This window comes from Bombus flavifrons, chromosome 4, assembly GCF_040668555.2.
Source record: "Bombus flavifrons isolate JBK064 chromosome 4, iyBomFlav1_principal, whole genome shotgun sequence".
Classification (NCBI taxonomy): Eukaryota; Metazoa; Arthropoda; class Insecta; order Hymenoptera; family Apidae; genus Bombus; species Bombus flavifrons.
Window position 1 is genome coordinate 9,828,258 of NC_138445.1, and position 14,553 is coordinate 9,842,810.

A 14,553-nucleotide genomic window follows, 5' to 3' on the forward strand; every position below is an offset into this window, starting at 1 on the left:
ATGACTCCTATACCGATCTTCTTCACAGATAATATAATCGAAAATAAAAATAGTTGCTATCAAACTGTTTCAAAATTACGGTCAATTTTACACGTCAAACGTCCACCCTCTAATAACATCCTATTACAAAGTTCATCCTGGCGTATTCACGCTAGCCAAAAATTACCGAAACAAGGTCAATTAGGAACGCGGATTTTCACGAGGTTTCATTACTGTTCTCGTATCACGAGGTATTCGAAAACTTTGAAATTAATAACCCGGCGAACAAAATGGGAAAAGTGAGCTCACCTCCCGTACCCGTACTCCTGTACGTGGTATGCACCTGCCTATTGCGGTGTCTCATAAATCTCGCCCGTTCCTCGGGATCCTGAACAGCCCTTTCCTTCAGAGCCGTCGGAATCAGAGGCAATTGTCTCTTCTTCGGACTTCCGGTGGGAGTGGCTGTCGCTGACCTCGAGCTGAATCTGGAATGCGTAAAGCGAAACGTTCTCGTTTTCTGCTCTATCACGGTTTCGTTTGTGGCTCGCGTCAATAACTCATACAACATACCTGGGTGGAACGTAGCCATGCGAGTAAAGCATGGATCTATGTTCCGGCGGAGACAGAGAGCGATGACCGGTGGGACTTTGAGACCTTCCGCGATACCGAAGGCTCGGCGAGTCCATAGGTGCTGCACTATGCGACCTGTGGCCCATCATTCCTCGATGAATATCGTCCTGGGGATTACAGATATTTAACTACGCCGTCCAGGTGTTCCGTAGGCGAAAACGAATCGATAATGCTGCACGCGAACCACGAAAGTGTCGGATAGAATAGGTGTATTTAAGTCTATACGTACTATGATCAATTACAAATTAATAATAGTAGCAAATTGGTAAGTTACAGGTCGTGAATTGTGCACTTTTTCTTTTACGATTTTATAATTGAACGATTTACAGAAATACGAATGTGGCTCCAATATTTAAATCGTATCTGTTAGAAGGGAAAAACGGCTCCGTATATTAAAAAGTTAATTATGAATTTACAGCAAGTTTTAAAAAGTCACTTGATTTTGTTTGATTCTCATTGTTGTTAGTTGCCGATTACTTGTCACGTTCTTCGCTCGCGGCTTCCGCTTATTATCACAGCTGTAAGATTCAGTGCGATTTTTCAGAGACGATGACTGGCGAAATCTACATCCGACAATCTACAACGAGTACGTAAACTACGCGTTCGTCGAACGATCGTTAAATTCATAGAAAAAGAACGTCGAGGTATTCGGTGAAAATCGGTGGAAATGACGCAGCGGGACTCACCTTGCGATAGGTCTGGTAACCAGAAATAGACGCTGGCTGATCCCGTATCATGATGGCGGCCCGTTTACGCCCCTGCGGCGACATGTCCCTTCGACTTCGATGCTCCCCGTCGATGCACAGCTCCCTTTCCGGCGGGGGACTAGAATAGTGGCTGCTCCGGCATGCGTTCATTTTTTCGCCAATTAGTGATCGTCTTGTCACGCTTAGATTACGTTAAATTATGGACGTAGGGGAAAGGCGAGTGCTGTGATCTCGCGCTAGATTACAGAGTGCATGCGGCCAGGCTGGTTCTCATTGGCGATGCTTTATCAAATATGCATTCTCTACGCTGCGCGTTGCACCGTGCCGTGGTCTTTCTGCCGACCCCTGACACACGCACGAAACGAACTCGGTTAAGCGGCAGACCAAAACACAGAATGCGAGGTTACTCTACTACGTGGCAGAAATAATAAAGGGACACAAAAAGATTGTTTTCCCGATATCCCGTAGATTAAAAGCAATCTCGTGATTCATAGTTAAAATTCGTCAGGAGCTCGTTCCTTTTAAATATTTGCACGTCCTACGATGGTCTGTCAGATATGCGGACTATACGGACAGTCGCTCTAATTATTCAGCCTTGAAACAATCAGTGTTGCGTCTTTCGTCGTCGCGAACTAAGAGTTACGAATTTACGAACAACAAGCGGTACATTTCAACGATCGATGAAGCGTTACTTCGGAGGCTCGCGTTTCTCGATAAGTTTCATTGTTTTATTCGTTCACCAATGTATCACCGGAAAGGATTATTATACTTTCGAGTTAATATTCATTACCTCATTTTGCGGACGGAGAACTGGTCACAAACCGGTCGATCTACAAAGTGCAAATACACAACGTCGCAATCCACGCGCGAAAGCTAATCTCTTACGAGTTATTTGCCAATAAAAGCCGGACACAGATTGGACGGTTTTCTCCGTGGTGTCCTCGACGAAATGGAAGGACAGATTCGGTTGCCAAGAAGCTACTTGGTAAAGAAAGGCTGGCCTGGCTGCTGTAAACAATGGTTCCGCGACTGATCAACGGAGCCAAATGCGTACAAAACCGTAGCCGGGAGATTGATCGCGCGCGAATCGCTTCGAGAACGGTGCCACTGACAGTCATCGTCCCGGTTCCTGGCAACGGGCACACCAATAAGCATCGCGAAACGTCCCCGGCGAACTGGACGTTGCCCAACAAATATCCACTGACGCGACGTAAAGCTTGCCGAAGAGAGGACAAATAAAAAGAACAGGGGAATGGAGCCACCCCGGCCGATGCATCGCGTTGCACTAAGCGTTACTAAAAGCCATGTCCTTTCGCGCAATCTAAGTCTCGTAAAACGTGGGACAGATGCAAGAAGCGATGACACGATGACGCCTACGTGTGCCTACATGATCGGTGACCTGCTGAATCTCTGCGCGCAACTACTTGTTCTTGCGCTTTTCTTTCTTCTTAACTTTCATTTTTCATTCGTATATAGTCTAATCGTTTCGTGTGCTGTTCGACGAAAAACGAACCATACACACGGTTTCTCGTCGAGCGTATCTACAGCACGCCGACGTGTTAAATGCCGACGTGCTAAACTCTTTCATTCCTTTCGTCTATCGAATAAAGTTCATTCGATTGGTGCACATGCGACTGAGAGAACGATCCGCGTGCAAACACAGAAACATCAAGTGGGTGGATGGAAGCAGCCTCCGGCGACTATTACCGAAAGTCGACCTGCGTCTGGTCTCTTGCATAGAAGCTCGACACGCGAAAGACCTCGAATATGTTTGGAAGATCAATTATAGTCGTTTTAACGAGCGTATCCCCACGTGAATTTCCGCTAGGTTGATAGAGCTCGAATATTATTTCGGTACAACGTTGGACGTAACGAGAGACGTTTCAAGACAAAGAAATAAAGGCAGCTTATCACGGGAAAGACGAATTAGTACGATCGAGCGATTTTTCAGACGGACCCTCCTGTTGTCATTGATGCACACGGACACGTTCGAGTGACTTTACATCGTGAGTGCGTTCAGAGTGAACGGTTACCGGGAGGATTTCTAGATCTCCGTCGTTTCTCGTCGATAATGACGCGAAACTACGGCGTCGTTAGTCACCTCTTTCGAGGAAACGTGGAAATATACGTCTGACAAACGCCGCGATCTCTTTGACGTAGCACTCATCGTGCTACGTTGCTTTTGTTATTTCTTTACGTTGGTTTTCATCGATCTAGCTCGACAGCTAGAGTCGAGAGATCGCGTCAGTTTGCGTTCGTTGGTTTCTACATATGCAAATATCTTATATTCGATCACGTTCGTTAATAGTTGATCTACACTCGGAACGCTATTTAACTTAGCGGTGAGGATGCAAGAACGTGTGTGACTGCGTGATTCGTGAGAGAGAGGAGGAAATATAAGTTTGAATGGCCGTACCGCTTATAATTTGACGGCATATTATGAAACCTAAAAAATAAACAACAGAACAGATAAATAACAAAGAAAATCAATAGACGGGATGGCTAGCGCCAACGCGAGAAATTACGGCTCGTTAGAATGTTTTGTTTCTCGTTAGAAGAATCATCGTTAACGCGATACTGGATACTATAGACGTTCCTCGATTATCGATTGAACAAGAAAAAAAAAGATAAAGAATATCTACACCGTGTCCTCGAAAACGGGCTGAAAGAACGTAGCGGTGAAAGAAAAGAGAGTAATCTGACTGTACGACACGTCGCGGCCGCCGACTCGACCGGCGATGGATTTATTAATGTAACCAGTGAAACCCCTTCGGATAATCCTATTAGGTGATATTGAAGGTTATTAAATATCTGCACACCGTACGATCGGCTCCCTCGGATGTCGCCGGATGTATCAATTATTCGCCGCGCGCGTGTCTTTCTGCGGGCTCGCCTCGACCGTATCTCGCCGTATCATCGCCACTCAATGGGGATGAAACGGATAGGGAGAAGAAGAGGGGAGAAAAAATTGGTCAGCGACTCGCAGATTGAGGCCAGCGTGGATTAACGAAGAGTACACGCCGTTCTGATTCGCTTCTACAGATTCCTCGACGTAGCGACCTCGAGGTGGCCGCGGAAGCGACGTGCATGCTCGATGAAAAATTGAACGAAGCGGCCGCGAAATTTTCGACGAGGAAGATCCGGCAACTTTTCCTTCGTGGGCTTTCGACGCTGTGTCGTGCAATTTTCAACGAGTCCCCGGCAAACTTACGGATATTATTATTCGAGCACCCTCGAATCGAAGAGGGTCGGGCCAGATAAGGCGATTGATTACAAACGAAAACGAACGAGCGTGCAGGCGGAGTTTCCTGCCGGCATGGCAATCGCATTACTCCTCTACGAGAACCAGAGAACGCTCTCGAGGGAACGTGGCTCGAGAATTCCAAGCATCATCCGTGGAATAAATTTACAAAGGTTCGACCAATTAGAGCCGGGAATGGTAACCGAGAGACACAAACGGACGAGGGACAAAGCGGCAGCGAGTTGCGAGGCACAGAGATTCCTTCCTTCTTCGATATTTCCTCCTTGCAACGGCACGGACGAGTGGTAACCTCGTGGTTCTTCGATCTTCAACGGTTCTTTGAGCGGTCTTCGAATTAGGGCCACAAGTAATTCAAACAACGCTATACGATAATTAGCGCATACTCGATGTTGCTTTTACTTCTGCGTCACATGCATTTGTTACTTCGTCACCGTTACACACATCGAAACACTGAATTTCCTCGTAGAAGAAACAAACACTCGGATAAAAGGGTAGATGGTCCAGTCTTTGCGGGTGTAAATCAGCAAATTCGAAGCTAGTCACGGATCCTGGCGAGTTTAAAAGGAAGTCGATTAACTTGTCAGAGGTCCTGACCTATACCCTCGCGAGTCACTGGATTCGAAAGATACCGGTGGCCACGAAATTCAGAGGAAATTGAACGAATTGTGGGCCGTGCCCTCTGTGCAAACGACAAAAAACTTTATTAAGCGTCTCGTTCAAAGTGGATTTGTTTAGGCACGCCGTTTACCACCGTCCGTAGCCGTGGGCTTCGTTTCGTATCCTCTTTGTTTTACCCTTTTTTCTCCTAGTTTGCTCACCCTTCCGTTTTTCACCCCCTGTCGGTTTCAACTCCGCCACTTTGTCGATAGTCCGTATTTCTTTCTTTTTTTCTCGTTTCCTCGGAGAAAAATAAAGAACCGAGATATTCGAGAGAAAGCACTTTGCACTCACAAATAACGATCGGACGTCATCGTTGGAATATTAATATGGATACGAGGCTCAGGGGCTGGCTTCCGCAGCCAGCGGTGGTTGCAGGCCAACTGGCATGTCAATTGGCTTGTTGCCCAGTTTTATAACTTGGCTCACGGCCTCTCTCCTCTCCCTTTCTCTAATTCTCTTTCTCGTTCCCACAACCCTCCCCCTCCCACCTACACCTTTATTCACACACCTCACCCCGCCGCATTGTCTCTGTCTCTGTCTCCCTTTCGTCGTTGTGGTCGTCGCCTTTACGTCACGGCGACGCCGCCTTCCGCAAGCACAACAGATAAAAATGCTCCTCTTTCAATCATCCGGAGATTCACCTGGTGAGATCGGCCTCCGCCGACTTGGAGCATCTAAGTCGCGTAAACACCCTGCTCCTCTTAAGACTCCGTTATTCACACCCTCTAACACGAGTATAGTTCATGCACAAGTTTTCCAAAAGTCGAACTTTGGAGAAATTATAGAATTTGATTGGAATAACGAAGAATCGATATATCAATAATCGATGAAATATTTATCAGTGTGTAAACACGATATCGTCCGAAATAACAGGAATTGCGCTCGATCGATCCTGGACCATCCCTTACGCACGCCTGACCCGTGTGTCTCCTCAATGAACCGGAAGAGGTGCAACCATGCAAGAAAGAGCAATGATGCATGGAAGAAACGTTCGAATTGCGGCTAATCTCGAGTAGCGGCGTCGGCTCGTCTTATTGACGATTAAGACCAAGTCGCACGCTACCGAGGGAATAACCATTATGCCGACAGTTACGGTGTCGGTTACGGGACCTGTAAACGAGATCTTAAGCCAGGAATAGGAACTCTCGAACAGATTAGTAACGCGATTTCTGTTGGCCAAGGACATCGGCACGCTACTTCCGTTAAGTATCATTAATTCCTGATGAACTGCACTGGTTCAGCCACGTGGGACCTTGCACGACACAGCCCTCTCTCTCTCTCTCTCTCCGCTTCTCGACAAATTCTTCATCGCCCGTTCAAGATGGTCCGTGGATCGATTAACGGGAACCGACGCGCGTTAATCTCGTGGTCTCCTCTTCAGCTCGCGGCCAACGCGAGGCACACTATCGAACACGAGTTTGAAACCACCCCATGGATCGTTCACGTTTTCGTCGTCATTTCTTGCGTAGCTCGAACCATCTATATATTTTTCTTTCCTTTTCTTTCTTTAACGAAAGACAGAAAATAACGTTGATATAGAAGTTAACATCTCGCTGTAAAAAGAATCGGCTCATTTTTAGAATGTTTCTTCTTAAATAAATACACTGGACTGACGAACCGAGGATGCTACAAAAAAAAAAAAAAAAAAAGAGAAAACGATTACCAAAGCGCACTATGTGTCTACATGCAAATAAAAGAACAATATCTACGCGTAAATGCAACTAAACGCGTACTGTCTTTAGGGAAAACAAAAAGAAAGGAAAACGAGAAGGAGGCGGTCTCAAACTTCTTGCTCATAGCGTTAATTCTATCTGCATCTTACTATCGACGGTGTTTACGTGGATCCGCGTATACTCCCACGATGGATCGACGATGGATAGACGACGTTGACAATTATTTCTCGTTACAAAACGTTTTCAACTTTCGACTCGGGTCCCTGTTCTCGGTTATCCCGGCCGGTGTGCGGTCGTGGAAGAAGGTTTTTGCGCCGCGTCGGCCGTGAAAATAGCACGGGCTCTTCTCTCTCCCCCGGTTTTATATTATATTGTATATCGTTTCGGGGCGGTTTGGTGGAAGAGTTCTCGGGACGCGACGTAGAGAGATTTTCGAAGGATGCTCTTACCTGGAGGAACTGCCGATACTGCTTATACTGGCACCGTCAGCTGTTCTCCTTTGCTCCCTGGAGACGTCGCAGTCCGTGATATCGCATTCGGAAGTGTCAGAGTCGCTCAGCCGCGACGTCGTCGACGGTGGACTGAGATGGCAGTCCACCGGAGTTATCACCATGTCATCGGGCTCCTGATAGTATCTGTGCAACGCGAAATTTAGATCTCACGCTACGCTCTTCTCGCTAGCGCTAGGTGAAAAAGAATCAGCCGAACGGATTCGCTGAACGACGCGACATCATTCGGAAAATACTTGCTCTTTTCGCTGCATCGTATTATTCAACGTTTTTCATTCGTTTTTTTTTTTCTTTTTTCTTTTTCTTTATCATCTTTCCGTTGATTCTACGGGAATTAAACGTTGCCCGTATATACACCGCGATCGTACGTGATATAGAAAAGGGTTAACGCACGTGACCGTCGACGGATTCCTTCTCCCTCAGCCTAAATACTCGGAAAAAATAGCTGCACGCCTACAGAGGCCTAGTCCTTCTCACAAGCTTTCTAGAAGACTCGGTTTACTTTTTGTTTGCATTCAGCGACTAAGAAGCGCAAAGAGTATTCGTCAGTCACCAATCTCTAAGATATCTCTCCTAGTCTCTCATTGCAACAAGCGAACGAATGCGTTGTAGCGATTGCGTCTCATCTCAGAGGCATGAAGAAGTGAAACATCCTAAGGTCTACCGAGCTGATTCACATACCCAATATGTCGGTGTTCCCCGTGGCCAGTCAGCGGATGCCACTCGGGCTCCTCGTCGAGATGAGCTGTCGCCAGTTCCAGTATCGCTTCGCCGAGAAAATCGTTCGTGTCGTACTTCCCGTAGTCCCACACGGTTACTTCCAACGCCCTTTTCCTCAGCTCTGGCCTCCTGATTCCGTCGTAGATGAACGTTTGGTTCCACTTTGGATCGTTCGTGTTCGCCAACGTCTTCGTTCGTCTCTTCGACTTTTCGCTGCATCGGGACACGAATTAGATAGAAGGATGAATGATAGAACACGTCCTTGATACGTTCGTAGAATCGACGCGCAAATGGGGCGATACCAGACGATCGATGTCGAGCATTAACAAGACAACGCCACTTCGAGGGAGGGAAACGAAACAGTGGTTGGGGAGCTCTGGTGTAGCAGTGAGATCGTTTGGCAGCCCGGCCAAGTTCAACGGCTATCTTTTGGCTCGCGAACGCTTCTTTAGGAAATGATTTATCTCGAAAGCAGGACAGTTTCGACTTCGACATGATCGCACTGTTGTCCCCGACGTGCATAAACGCCCTCGCGAAATCTTTGCCCGGCGCCATCGAGCATCGTGAGCTCGATTCTTTTTGCATTCTACTCTACGAAAAGGATAGAAGTTTCCGCCGGTGATTTGAAACGCACGCTCGTGGCCCATAAAAATCTATACACCGTCCGTTTATCGACATTCAACGAGAAAAACGAAGCACGTTCTCCGTCGAGAATCTCTCGGAGAAAACGAAGAAACTCGTTCCAGCGCCGGAACATAACGTTTTTTCTTATAAAATATCACTCGTTCGTAACGTAGGATAGGAGGAATAGAATTATTTAAGAAGAAACAAGTCGCTGCAAGACAAAATACAGCACACGTAGAGGCGTACTTAGTTTCTGGGCCAATCGAGCTCACTCACCTCTTGTCCGGAAGCAGGAAGATCTTGGCGTAGGGATTTCTGGGTTGGCCGTTGCTCCTGGGCGTGAGCCCAGCCGCACAGATCAACGTGACGATCAACCGTAGCGCCACGGAATCGAAGCTCAGCTTCACCTGAAGATTACCTCCGACGTTCGCATTGCCGGAAGTGTGTCGGAGGTGCCTGGCGCGTCCTTGAGCGTGAAGATCCGGCGAGCCCGGCGAGGTCACTAAAACCGAAGGTTTCTCGCGCCTCGCGTCGTATAACTCTGCAAGTGATTGTTCAGTGCCGACTAGACTTTAGATCTTCTTCGTACACCTGGTAGAACTTCGAACGGTGGAATTTGGGCTACGTGGTGTGTTTAAAGGGGTCTATTTATGTAATATACGATATATATATACATATATAAAACAGTGTAGGTATATATCGTATGTGATACGAGCATTCGCGAATGGCTAGAAAAAAAAGAAAAAAGAGGGAAGATGGCATCGTGTGCAGCTAGTTGGATGCTTCGTATCGCGGTGTACGAAAGGTGTACGCAAAATTCGCGAACGATCTCGTAAAACGTTGGGGCGAACGGGGACGTGGGTTCGACGATCTTTTACTAGGACACCGAATCTTGGAATACAGGCGGAGGTAGCCGGGGAATATTGAGTGACGTTCGAGTTTCGGGCAAATGCAAGAAATTCGAGGAACTTACGGCGAGATGTTCGATAAATTGTTATACTATGGAAAACGTTTTGCGACCACGAATTTGGATTATTCTTGGTTAGGGGAAACGGGTAGATTATACTGGGTTACAGAGATTCGACGGTAGTTCGTGCGTGCATACATCGTCTGGTGGTCGCATCCTGTGAATTGGGAAATTTAATTCCGTGGAAATTCACAGATTACTCCGGGAGGTTACGTTTAGAATGGTTGCAACCGCGTTAACCATCGAATCACTGTAAGATTCGCCGAGAACCCGTAACTTCCCTTCCATCAGCAGGGTGTAATGCAATTTGCGGGCAGATACATCCATTCCTCGGGAGATATCACAATTCACGTGCAGGATACTCTCTCGAGCTGCCGATAGCGAAAATAACGCATCCTTGTGTAGATGCATCGAACGCAGCCGGCGGATTAGCGGTAGATGCAGTAAAATGGTTCGCGGATGCGTTTATACGCAGCCCCGCGATGCAGCATGGAAAGTGCATACACGTCGGCAGTGTTGCGTTCTCTTCCGTACGTTCTCTTCCTGAAGACGTCTAGCTATCGTCAGTTTATAAAATAACACTGCTTCACAATAACAATTATTCAAACAATCGTTTTTACATTACACAGACAAAGAATGATTAAAACGCATTAATTTAATAATCGTGTTATTCATCTCGGAAACACGATGATTGATATCGTCACACAAGCGAAACGTTAATAAACGCCTACGTTTCTTTCTTCGTTTCTATAAACCTTTTGCATCGTAAATCGCGAATCGTAAAACGGTGCAGCTTTTCAAAGAGTCTATAAAATGGGTAAATCGTAGAATGGCGCATTATATACAGAAGGATTTAAATGTATGGTCCTTCGTGGTCAACGAGGAGTAGAGATACAAAAAAAAAAAGAAAAGAAAGACACAAAAGATTCACTTGTTTCAAGTTGTTGCTCCCATAAAACTATGTATCGTAAAAACGGCGGTGTTAGCAGGGGTGCATTGGCACTACTCTCTACGTTCTACGATAACATCGATGGTATACAGAAAGCGATATAACAGTCGTAATGGTTCTCGTTAAGCATCCATCTCGATACCGGTGCACTCGATAATCGTTGCTTTTTTTGTTCTACTTTACGGTGAGAATGGTAAAACCCTTTCGTTTCACCATTTCCCAGTGAATCTTCCTAAGATTATCGAATCAAGAAAGAAAGGAACAGAAAGATTCAAAGGGAGTGAAATACAGAACCACAAACACGGATGAGGGGGAAGACACCGATTATTTGGGATCGAGAAATTTAAGAAATTTTGAGGCCTACCCCATAGAATACATTTCTTAAGACCTGGAATACGAAAAATCATATAATCTGTGACAATATAGCGTCGTTTTTAATACGCTTAACTGTACTTATGTCTATGGTATGACTTAGGTAGGGACCCGATATTTTCTCGTATGCTCTCGTATCGATTGGTTTATCGACTTTTGCAAATTCTCTTAAAATTTCAACGATCTGGAGAAATACGGCAAATTGTATCTTACTAAGTTAGCTATAGAACTCTCTATACTACACAATATACTACTAAAAGTAGACTTGCTGAACGATCTACGTAACAAATCTACCACTTCTCCGACTTTATTAATATTCCAATATCGTAAAACTATACATCGTGTGCATCATTGATTCAATGGTAATGATCATCGTCGATAAATTGATATCTTTTATCGTTCAACAAGCACCTCGTACAATAACGGGAGACCGAGTACTCGTCGTGGAACGAGGTACAAGTTCTCTCTCTCAAACCACTACTCGTTCGCAAACTCCCATAACACATCCTAAGTGTGATCTATCGAGTAGCTGTCTGAGCTACTTCTTGATACACTGTCTACCTTCTCTACCTTGTCGTCTAAACGCGCGTTATGCTCCGGGGGCGTTTTAAATGCTATCATCATTTTTTTTTTTTTTCTGCTTTTTAAAAACATCTGTCAGCGACCGTGTGTGTATACAGTATACTCTACGAGACATGTATATGTATTCGGGCCAGATAAGAAGGGAGGCAAAGAAGTAAAGAGAACGGCCTGAGAACAGATCCTGAGAGCGTGTGTCCAACGAGGTAGGAGGAAAGAAAAGAAACACAGTCGAAGAAGAAATAGACGAAGAAGAAGAAGAAGGAAGGGAACGAACGAAGCTTGAAGCACATAGTCACCTTTGTGATGCGGTTGCTGTGGCCCGGATATCGTCTCCGGGTGCTTTTGTCTCCATTGGATCTGCGCGGCGATCTTCCTTGACGGCATCGGCGCTGTGGGTGTCAGCCCCGCAGGCATCGTCACCGGACCCGTCGTCGACGATAGATTCCGCGAAACTACCAGCTCCACTTGAGGCTCCTGTCTCGACTCGGCGATGATGTCGTAAACTTCACGGAAGCTTTTGCCCTGGAGGGACCTGCCGTTCCACTTGATCACCTCGTCACCTGAAATCGTTGAATGTCCGGTCTGTTCTCCTATTGGATCGCCTCCGGGACCGGGGGGGAGGGGGGATGGACAACGGGGGATTTATTTACTTCGGACAGTGAGCCCCTCGCTGGAAATGCTACCGAGGTTTCCCAATGGATCGGGGTATGCAAGGGGATGGTATCTGGAGCTTTTGTGGAGGAAAAGTCCTGACACGGTGATTCTAGCTTCAGGTGATGAAACTGCGTTTGTGGCGGGTTGGATCGAACCGACGAAGGCTCTTTCGGTTTGAGGAGACGTTAAAGCACTTCTCGTTTACGTAACTTATTTAATCGTCGATAAATTCCGCCTGAACTGGAGATAGTTCGCATATTATGGATGAAGATGGTCACTTCTTGCTATATTTGCACTACCAATAATTTAGAGTTTGCGAAGTAAATGAATATGATATAATGAACGTATAACTGAAAAATTAAATCGTTCTCTATAAGCTTTTGGTTCGAATTGTCGCTCAAAATAACATATTAAATAACAGTGCCAAAGCTCTTTTCAGAAAATGCATATAAAATCGCTTTGTCTCTCTCTGAAATACTCTACGAATCACAGAGTCGGTGAAACAGTTGGTCGAAGCTAGGAAGGAGGAAAGCTTTTGGAGGCACAGGATTCTAGGGCACCGAGGTTAAATTTATCGTTCTTACCGGGTCTCAGTTGACCTTCTATGTCAGCCGTGCTACCCTTCTTGACCTTCTCGATGACGGCGCCCATAGAGCCATCCTCCAACAGTTTGCCGCCGACCACTTTCAGCCCCAGTATGCTACTACTGCTTCCGGAGCCGCTTCCGGGCTGCTTTCGCAACACCATGTGGCCAATGATCTTCTGACCGTCTCTGCTCACTTGCCAGGATAACGGATGCTACGAAGCGCGGAGAACGGTTTTTCTTTGGTTTTTTCTTTGCTTTTCATTGTCAGACTTCTGTCGCGGATTCGCGTGAGATGAGAAGAGGGTGGGTGGAAGGAACGCGTGTCTTCTCACGCCGAAGAACTTGAGAACCAAATGCGATGCGAAACGGAATCTCCGGAGGATTCGTGTCTGGTAATATCGTGCATTGGTTTCCAAATTCCTGGCGTGACTCGACTGATCGCTATGAAAGTAATTCGTGAAACGGACTGTGACGTTGATGGATTCAAGCTGACCTTCCTGGAAGAATATCCTGCGCCTGCCGGATTGTATAGCGTTAATCAAGCCACCAAAGGAACTCGGTATCGATCGCGTCATCAGTCGCAGGATATTTCTGTCGCAGGGCATTCTGATGAAAGAGAAGCTGAAGAGAATGATGGTAGCCTTCGTGGGCGATGCGATGCGCGCGACACAGAGGATACTCGAATCTTGTTATCGATTCAATTGTAATATACATGGGTGTGTTATACAAATTCCGTAAATGTTTAACGATCGAAATATTTCATTCGAGTATTCTCCAGATTTACAAAAACGTGTTCGTATGTGAAGTGAATCTACATGTTTAAGAGCGAATGGTAAAACGATCAAGCTCGACAAAAGGAAAAAGCACGCTATCGTACATCTAATGATCGTACATCGTATACAGTATGAATAGTTACTATGTTCATGCTTTGCGACATGCTTTATCAACAGGCATACGAGCAGAAAAGCGACAGTCAGTCCCTTCGAACGTCCGATGTTCGAGGTACTCAAGGTTCCAGGCATGCGACAGCGACGTGATTGCATTTCGTAAAAGAAAAAAAAACACCGTTGAAGTTGAGGTTTCTCTGTCGAAGAGCGACTCGACTCATCTGGTGGATCTACTTTAGGGAGAGGGGTCGCCTCCTTTCGGTTTCCAGTTGATCGTGTCGATCGTGAGTGAGTCGTGGCACTTTGATTTCGCAGACAAATATCGTAAAGTATCATTCGTACAGGAGACGATTGGTTCTATATTAAATCCTAATTTCAATCTTATCTCTCAGCTTTCATTTATTACGATACTTTGCTTAACCCCGATATAATTGGCTGCCTGAACCGTGTCACGTTTATCTTTTATTCCTCCTTGTTATTTCTTTCTTCTTTTTTTTCTCTTTGTTTGCCCTAATTAAAGGATCTAAGAAACTTTGGATTATGCACTCGACACGGGCTTTTCTTTCCACTTTTCATTTCACGGCACAGAGTCCGATGGAATAGTTGTAATTAAATATTTCATTAACGGAGTTAAACGCGCGTTCGGAAGTTCCGTTAAGAACTCTTGTTAAACCCGAAAGAGGTCGCTTAAAATATGTTCGTTCTCCCATTATGAAATGTGAGTTTCAATCCATGATTTTTTCCCTTCCATTTTGCTTTTCTCTGCCTCTATTTAAAATACGCGCAACTTAG

At 45.8% G+C, this 14,553-nt stretch overlaps 1 protein-coding gene across 17 annotated transcripts in view; it reads right to left on the reverse strand.

Annotated features, from left to right (window-relative positions):
• Rim (Rab3 interacting molecule) overlaps positions 1–14,553 on the reverse strand; it is a 69,548-nt gene that overhangs the window by 18,370 nt on the left and 36,625 nt on the right. For 11 of the 17 annotated variants that reach the window (XM_069112168.1, XM_069112165.1, XM_069112162.1 and 8 more), the window contains 10 exons: positions 12,873–13,086; positions 11,931–12,194; positions 11,045–11,092; positions 9,041–9,305; positions 8,102–8,353; positions 7,361–7,546; positions 3,733–3,762; positions 1,296–1,446; positions 550–716; positions 289–464 (listed from right to left, as the gene is read on the reverse strand). In XM_069112168.1, coding sequence (XP_068968269.1) covers positions 289–464; positions 550–716; positions 1,296–1,446; positions 3,733–3,762; positions 7,361–7,546; positions 8,102–8,353; positions 9,041–9,305; positions 11,045–11,092; positions 11,931–12,194; positions 12,873–13,086 — 1,753 coding nt within the window. The remainder of the gene's footprint in view (positions 1–288; positions 465–549; positions 717–1,295; positions 1,447–3,732; positions 3,763–7,360; positions 7,547–8,101; positions 8,354–9,040; positions 9,306–11,044; positions 11,093–11,930; positions 12,195–12,872; positions 13,087–14,553) is intronic. The other 6 variants (XM_069112163.1, XM_069112173.1, XM_069112166.1 and 3 more) reach the window with 5 other exon arrangements.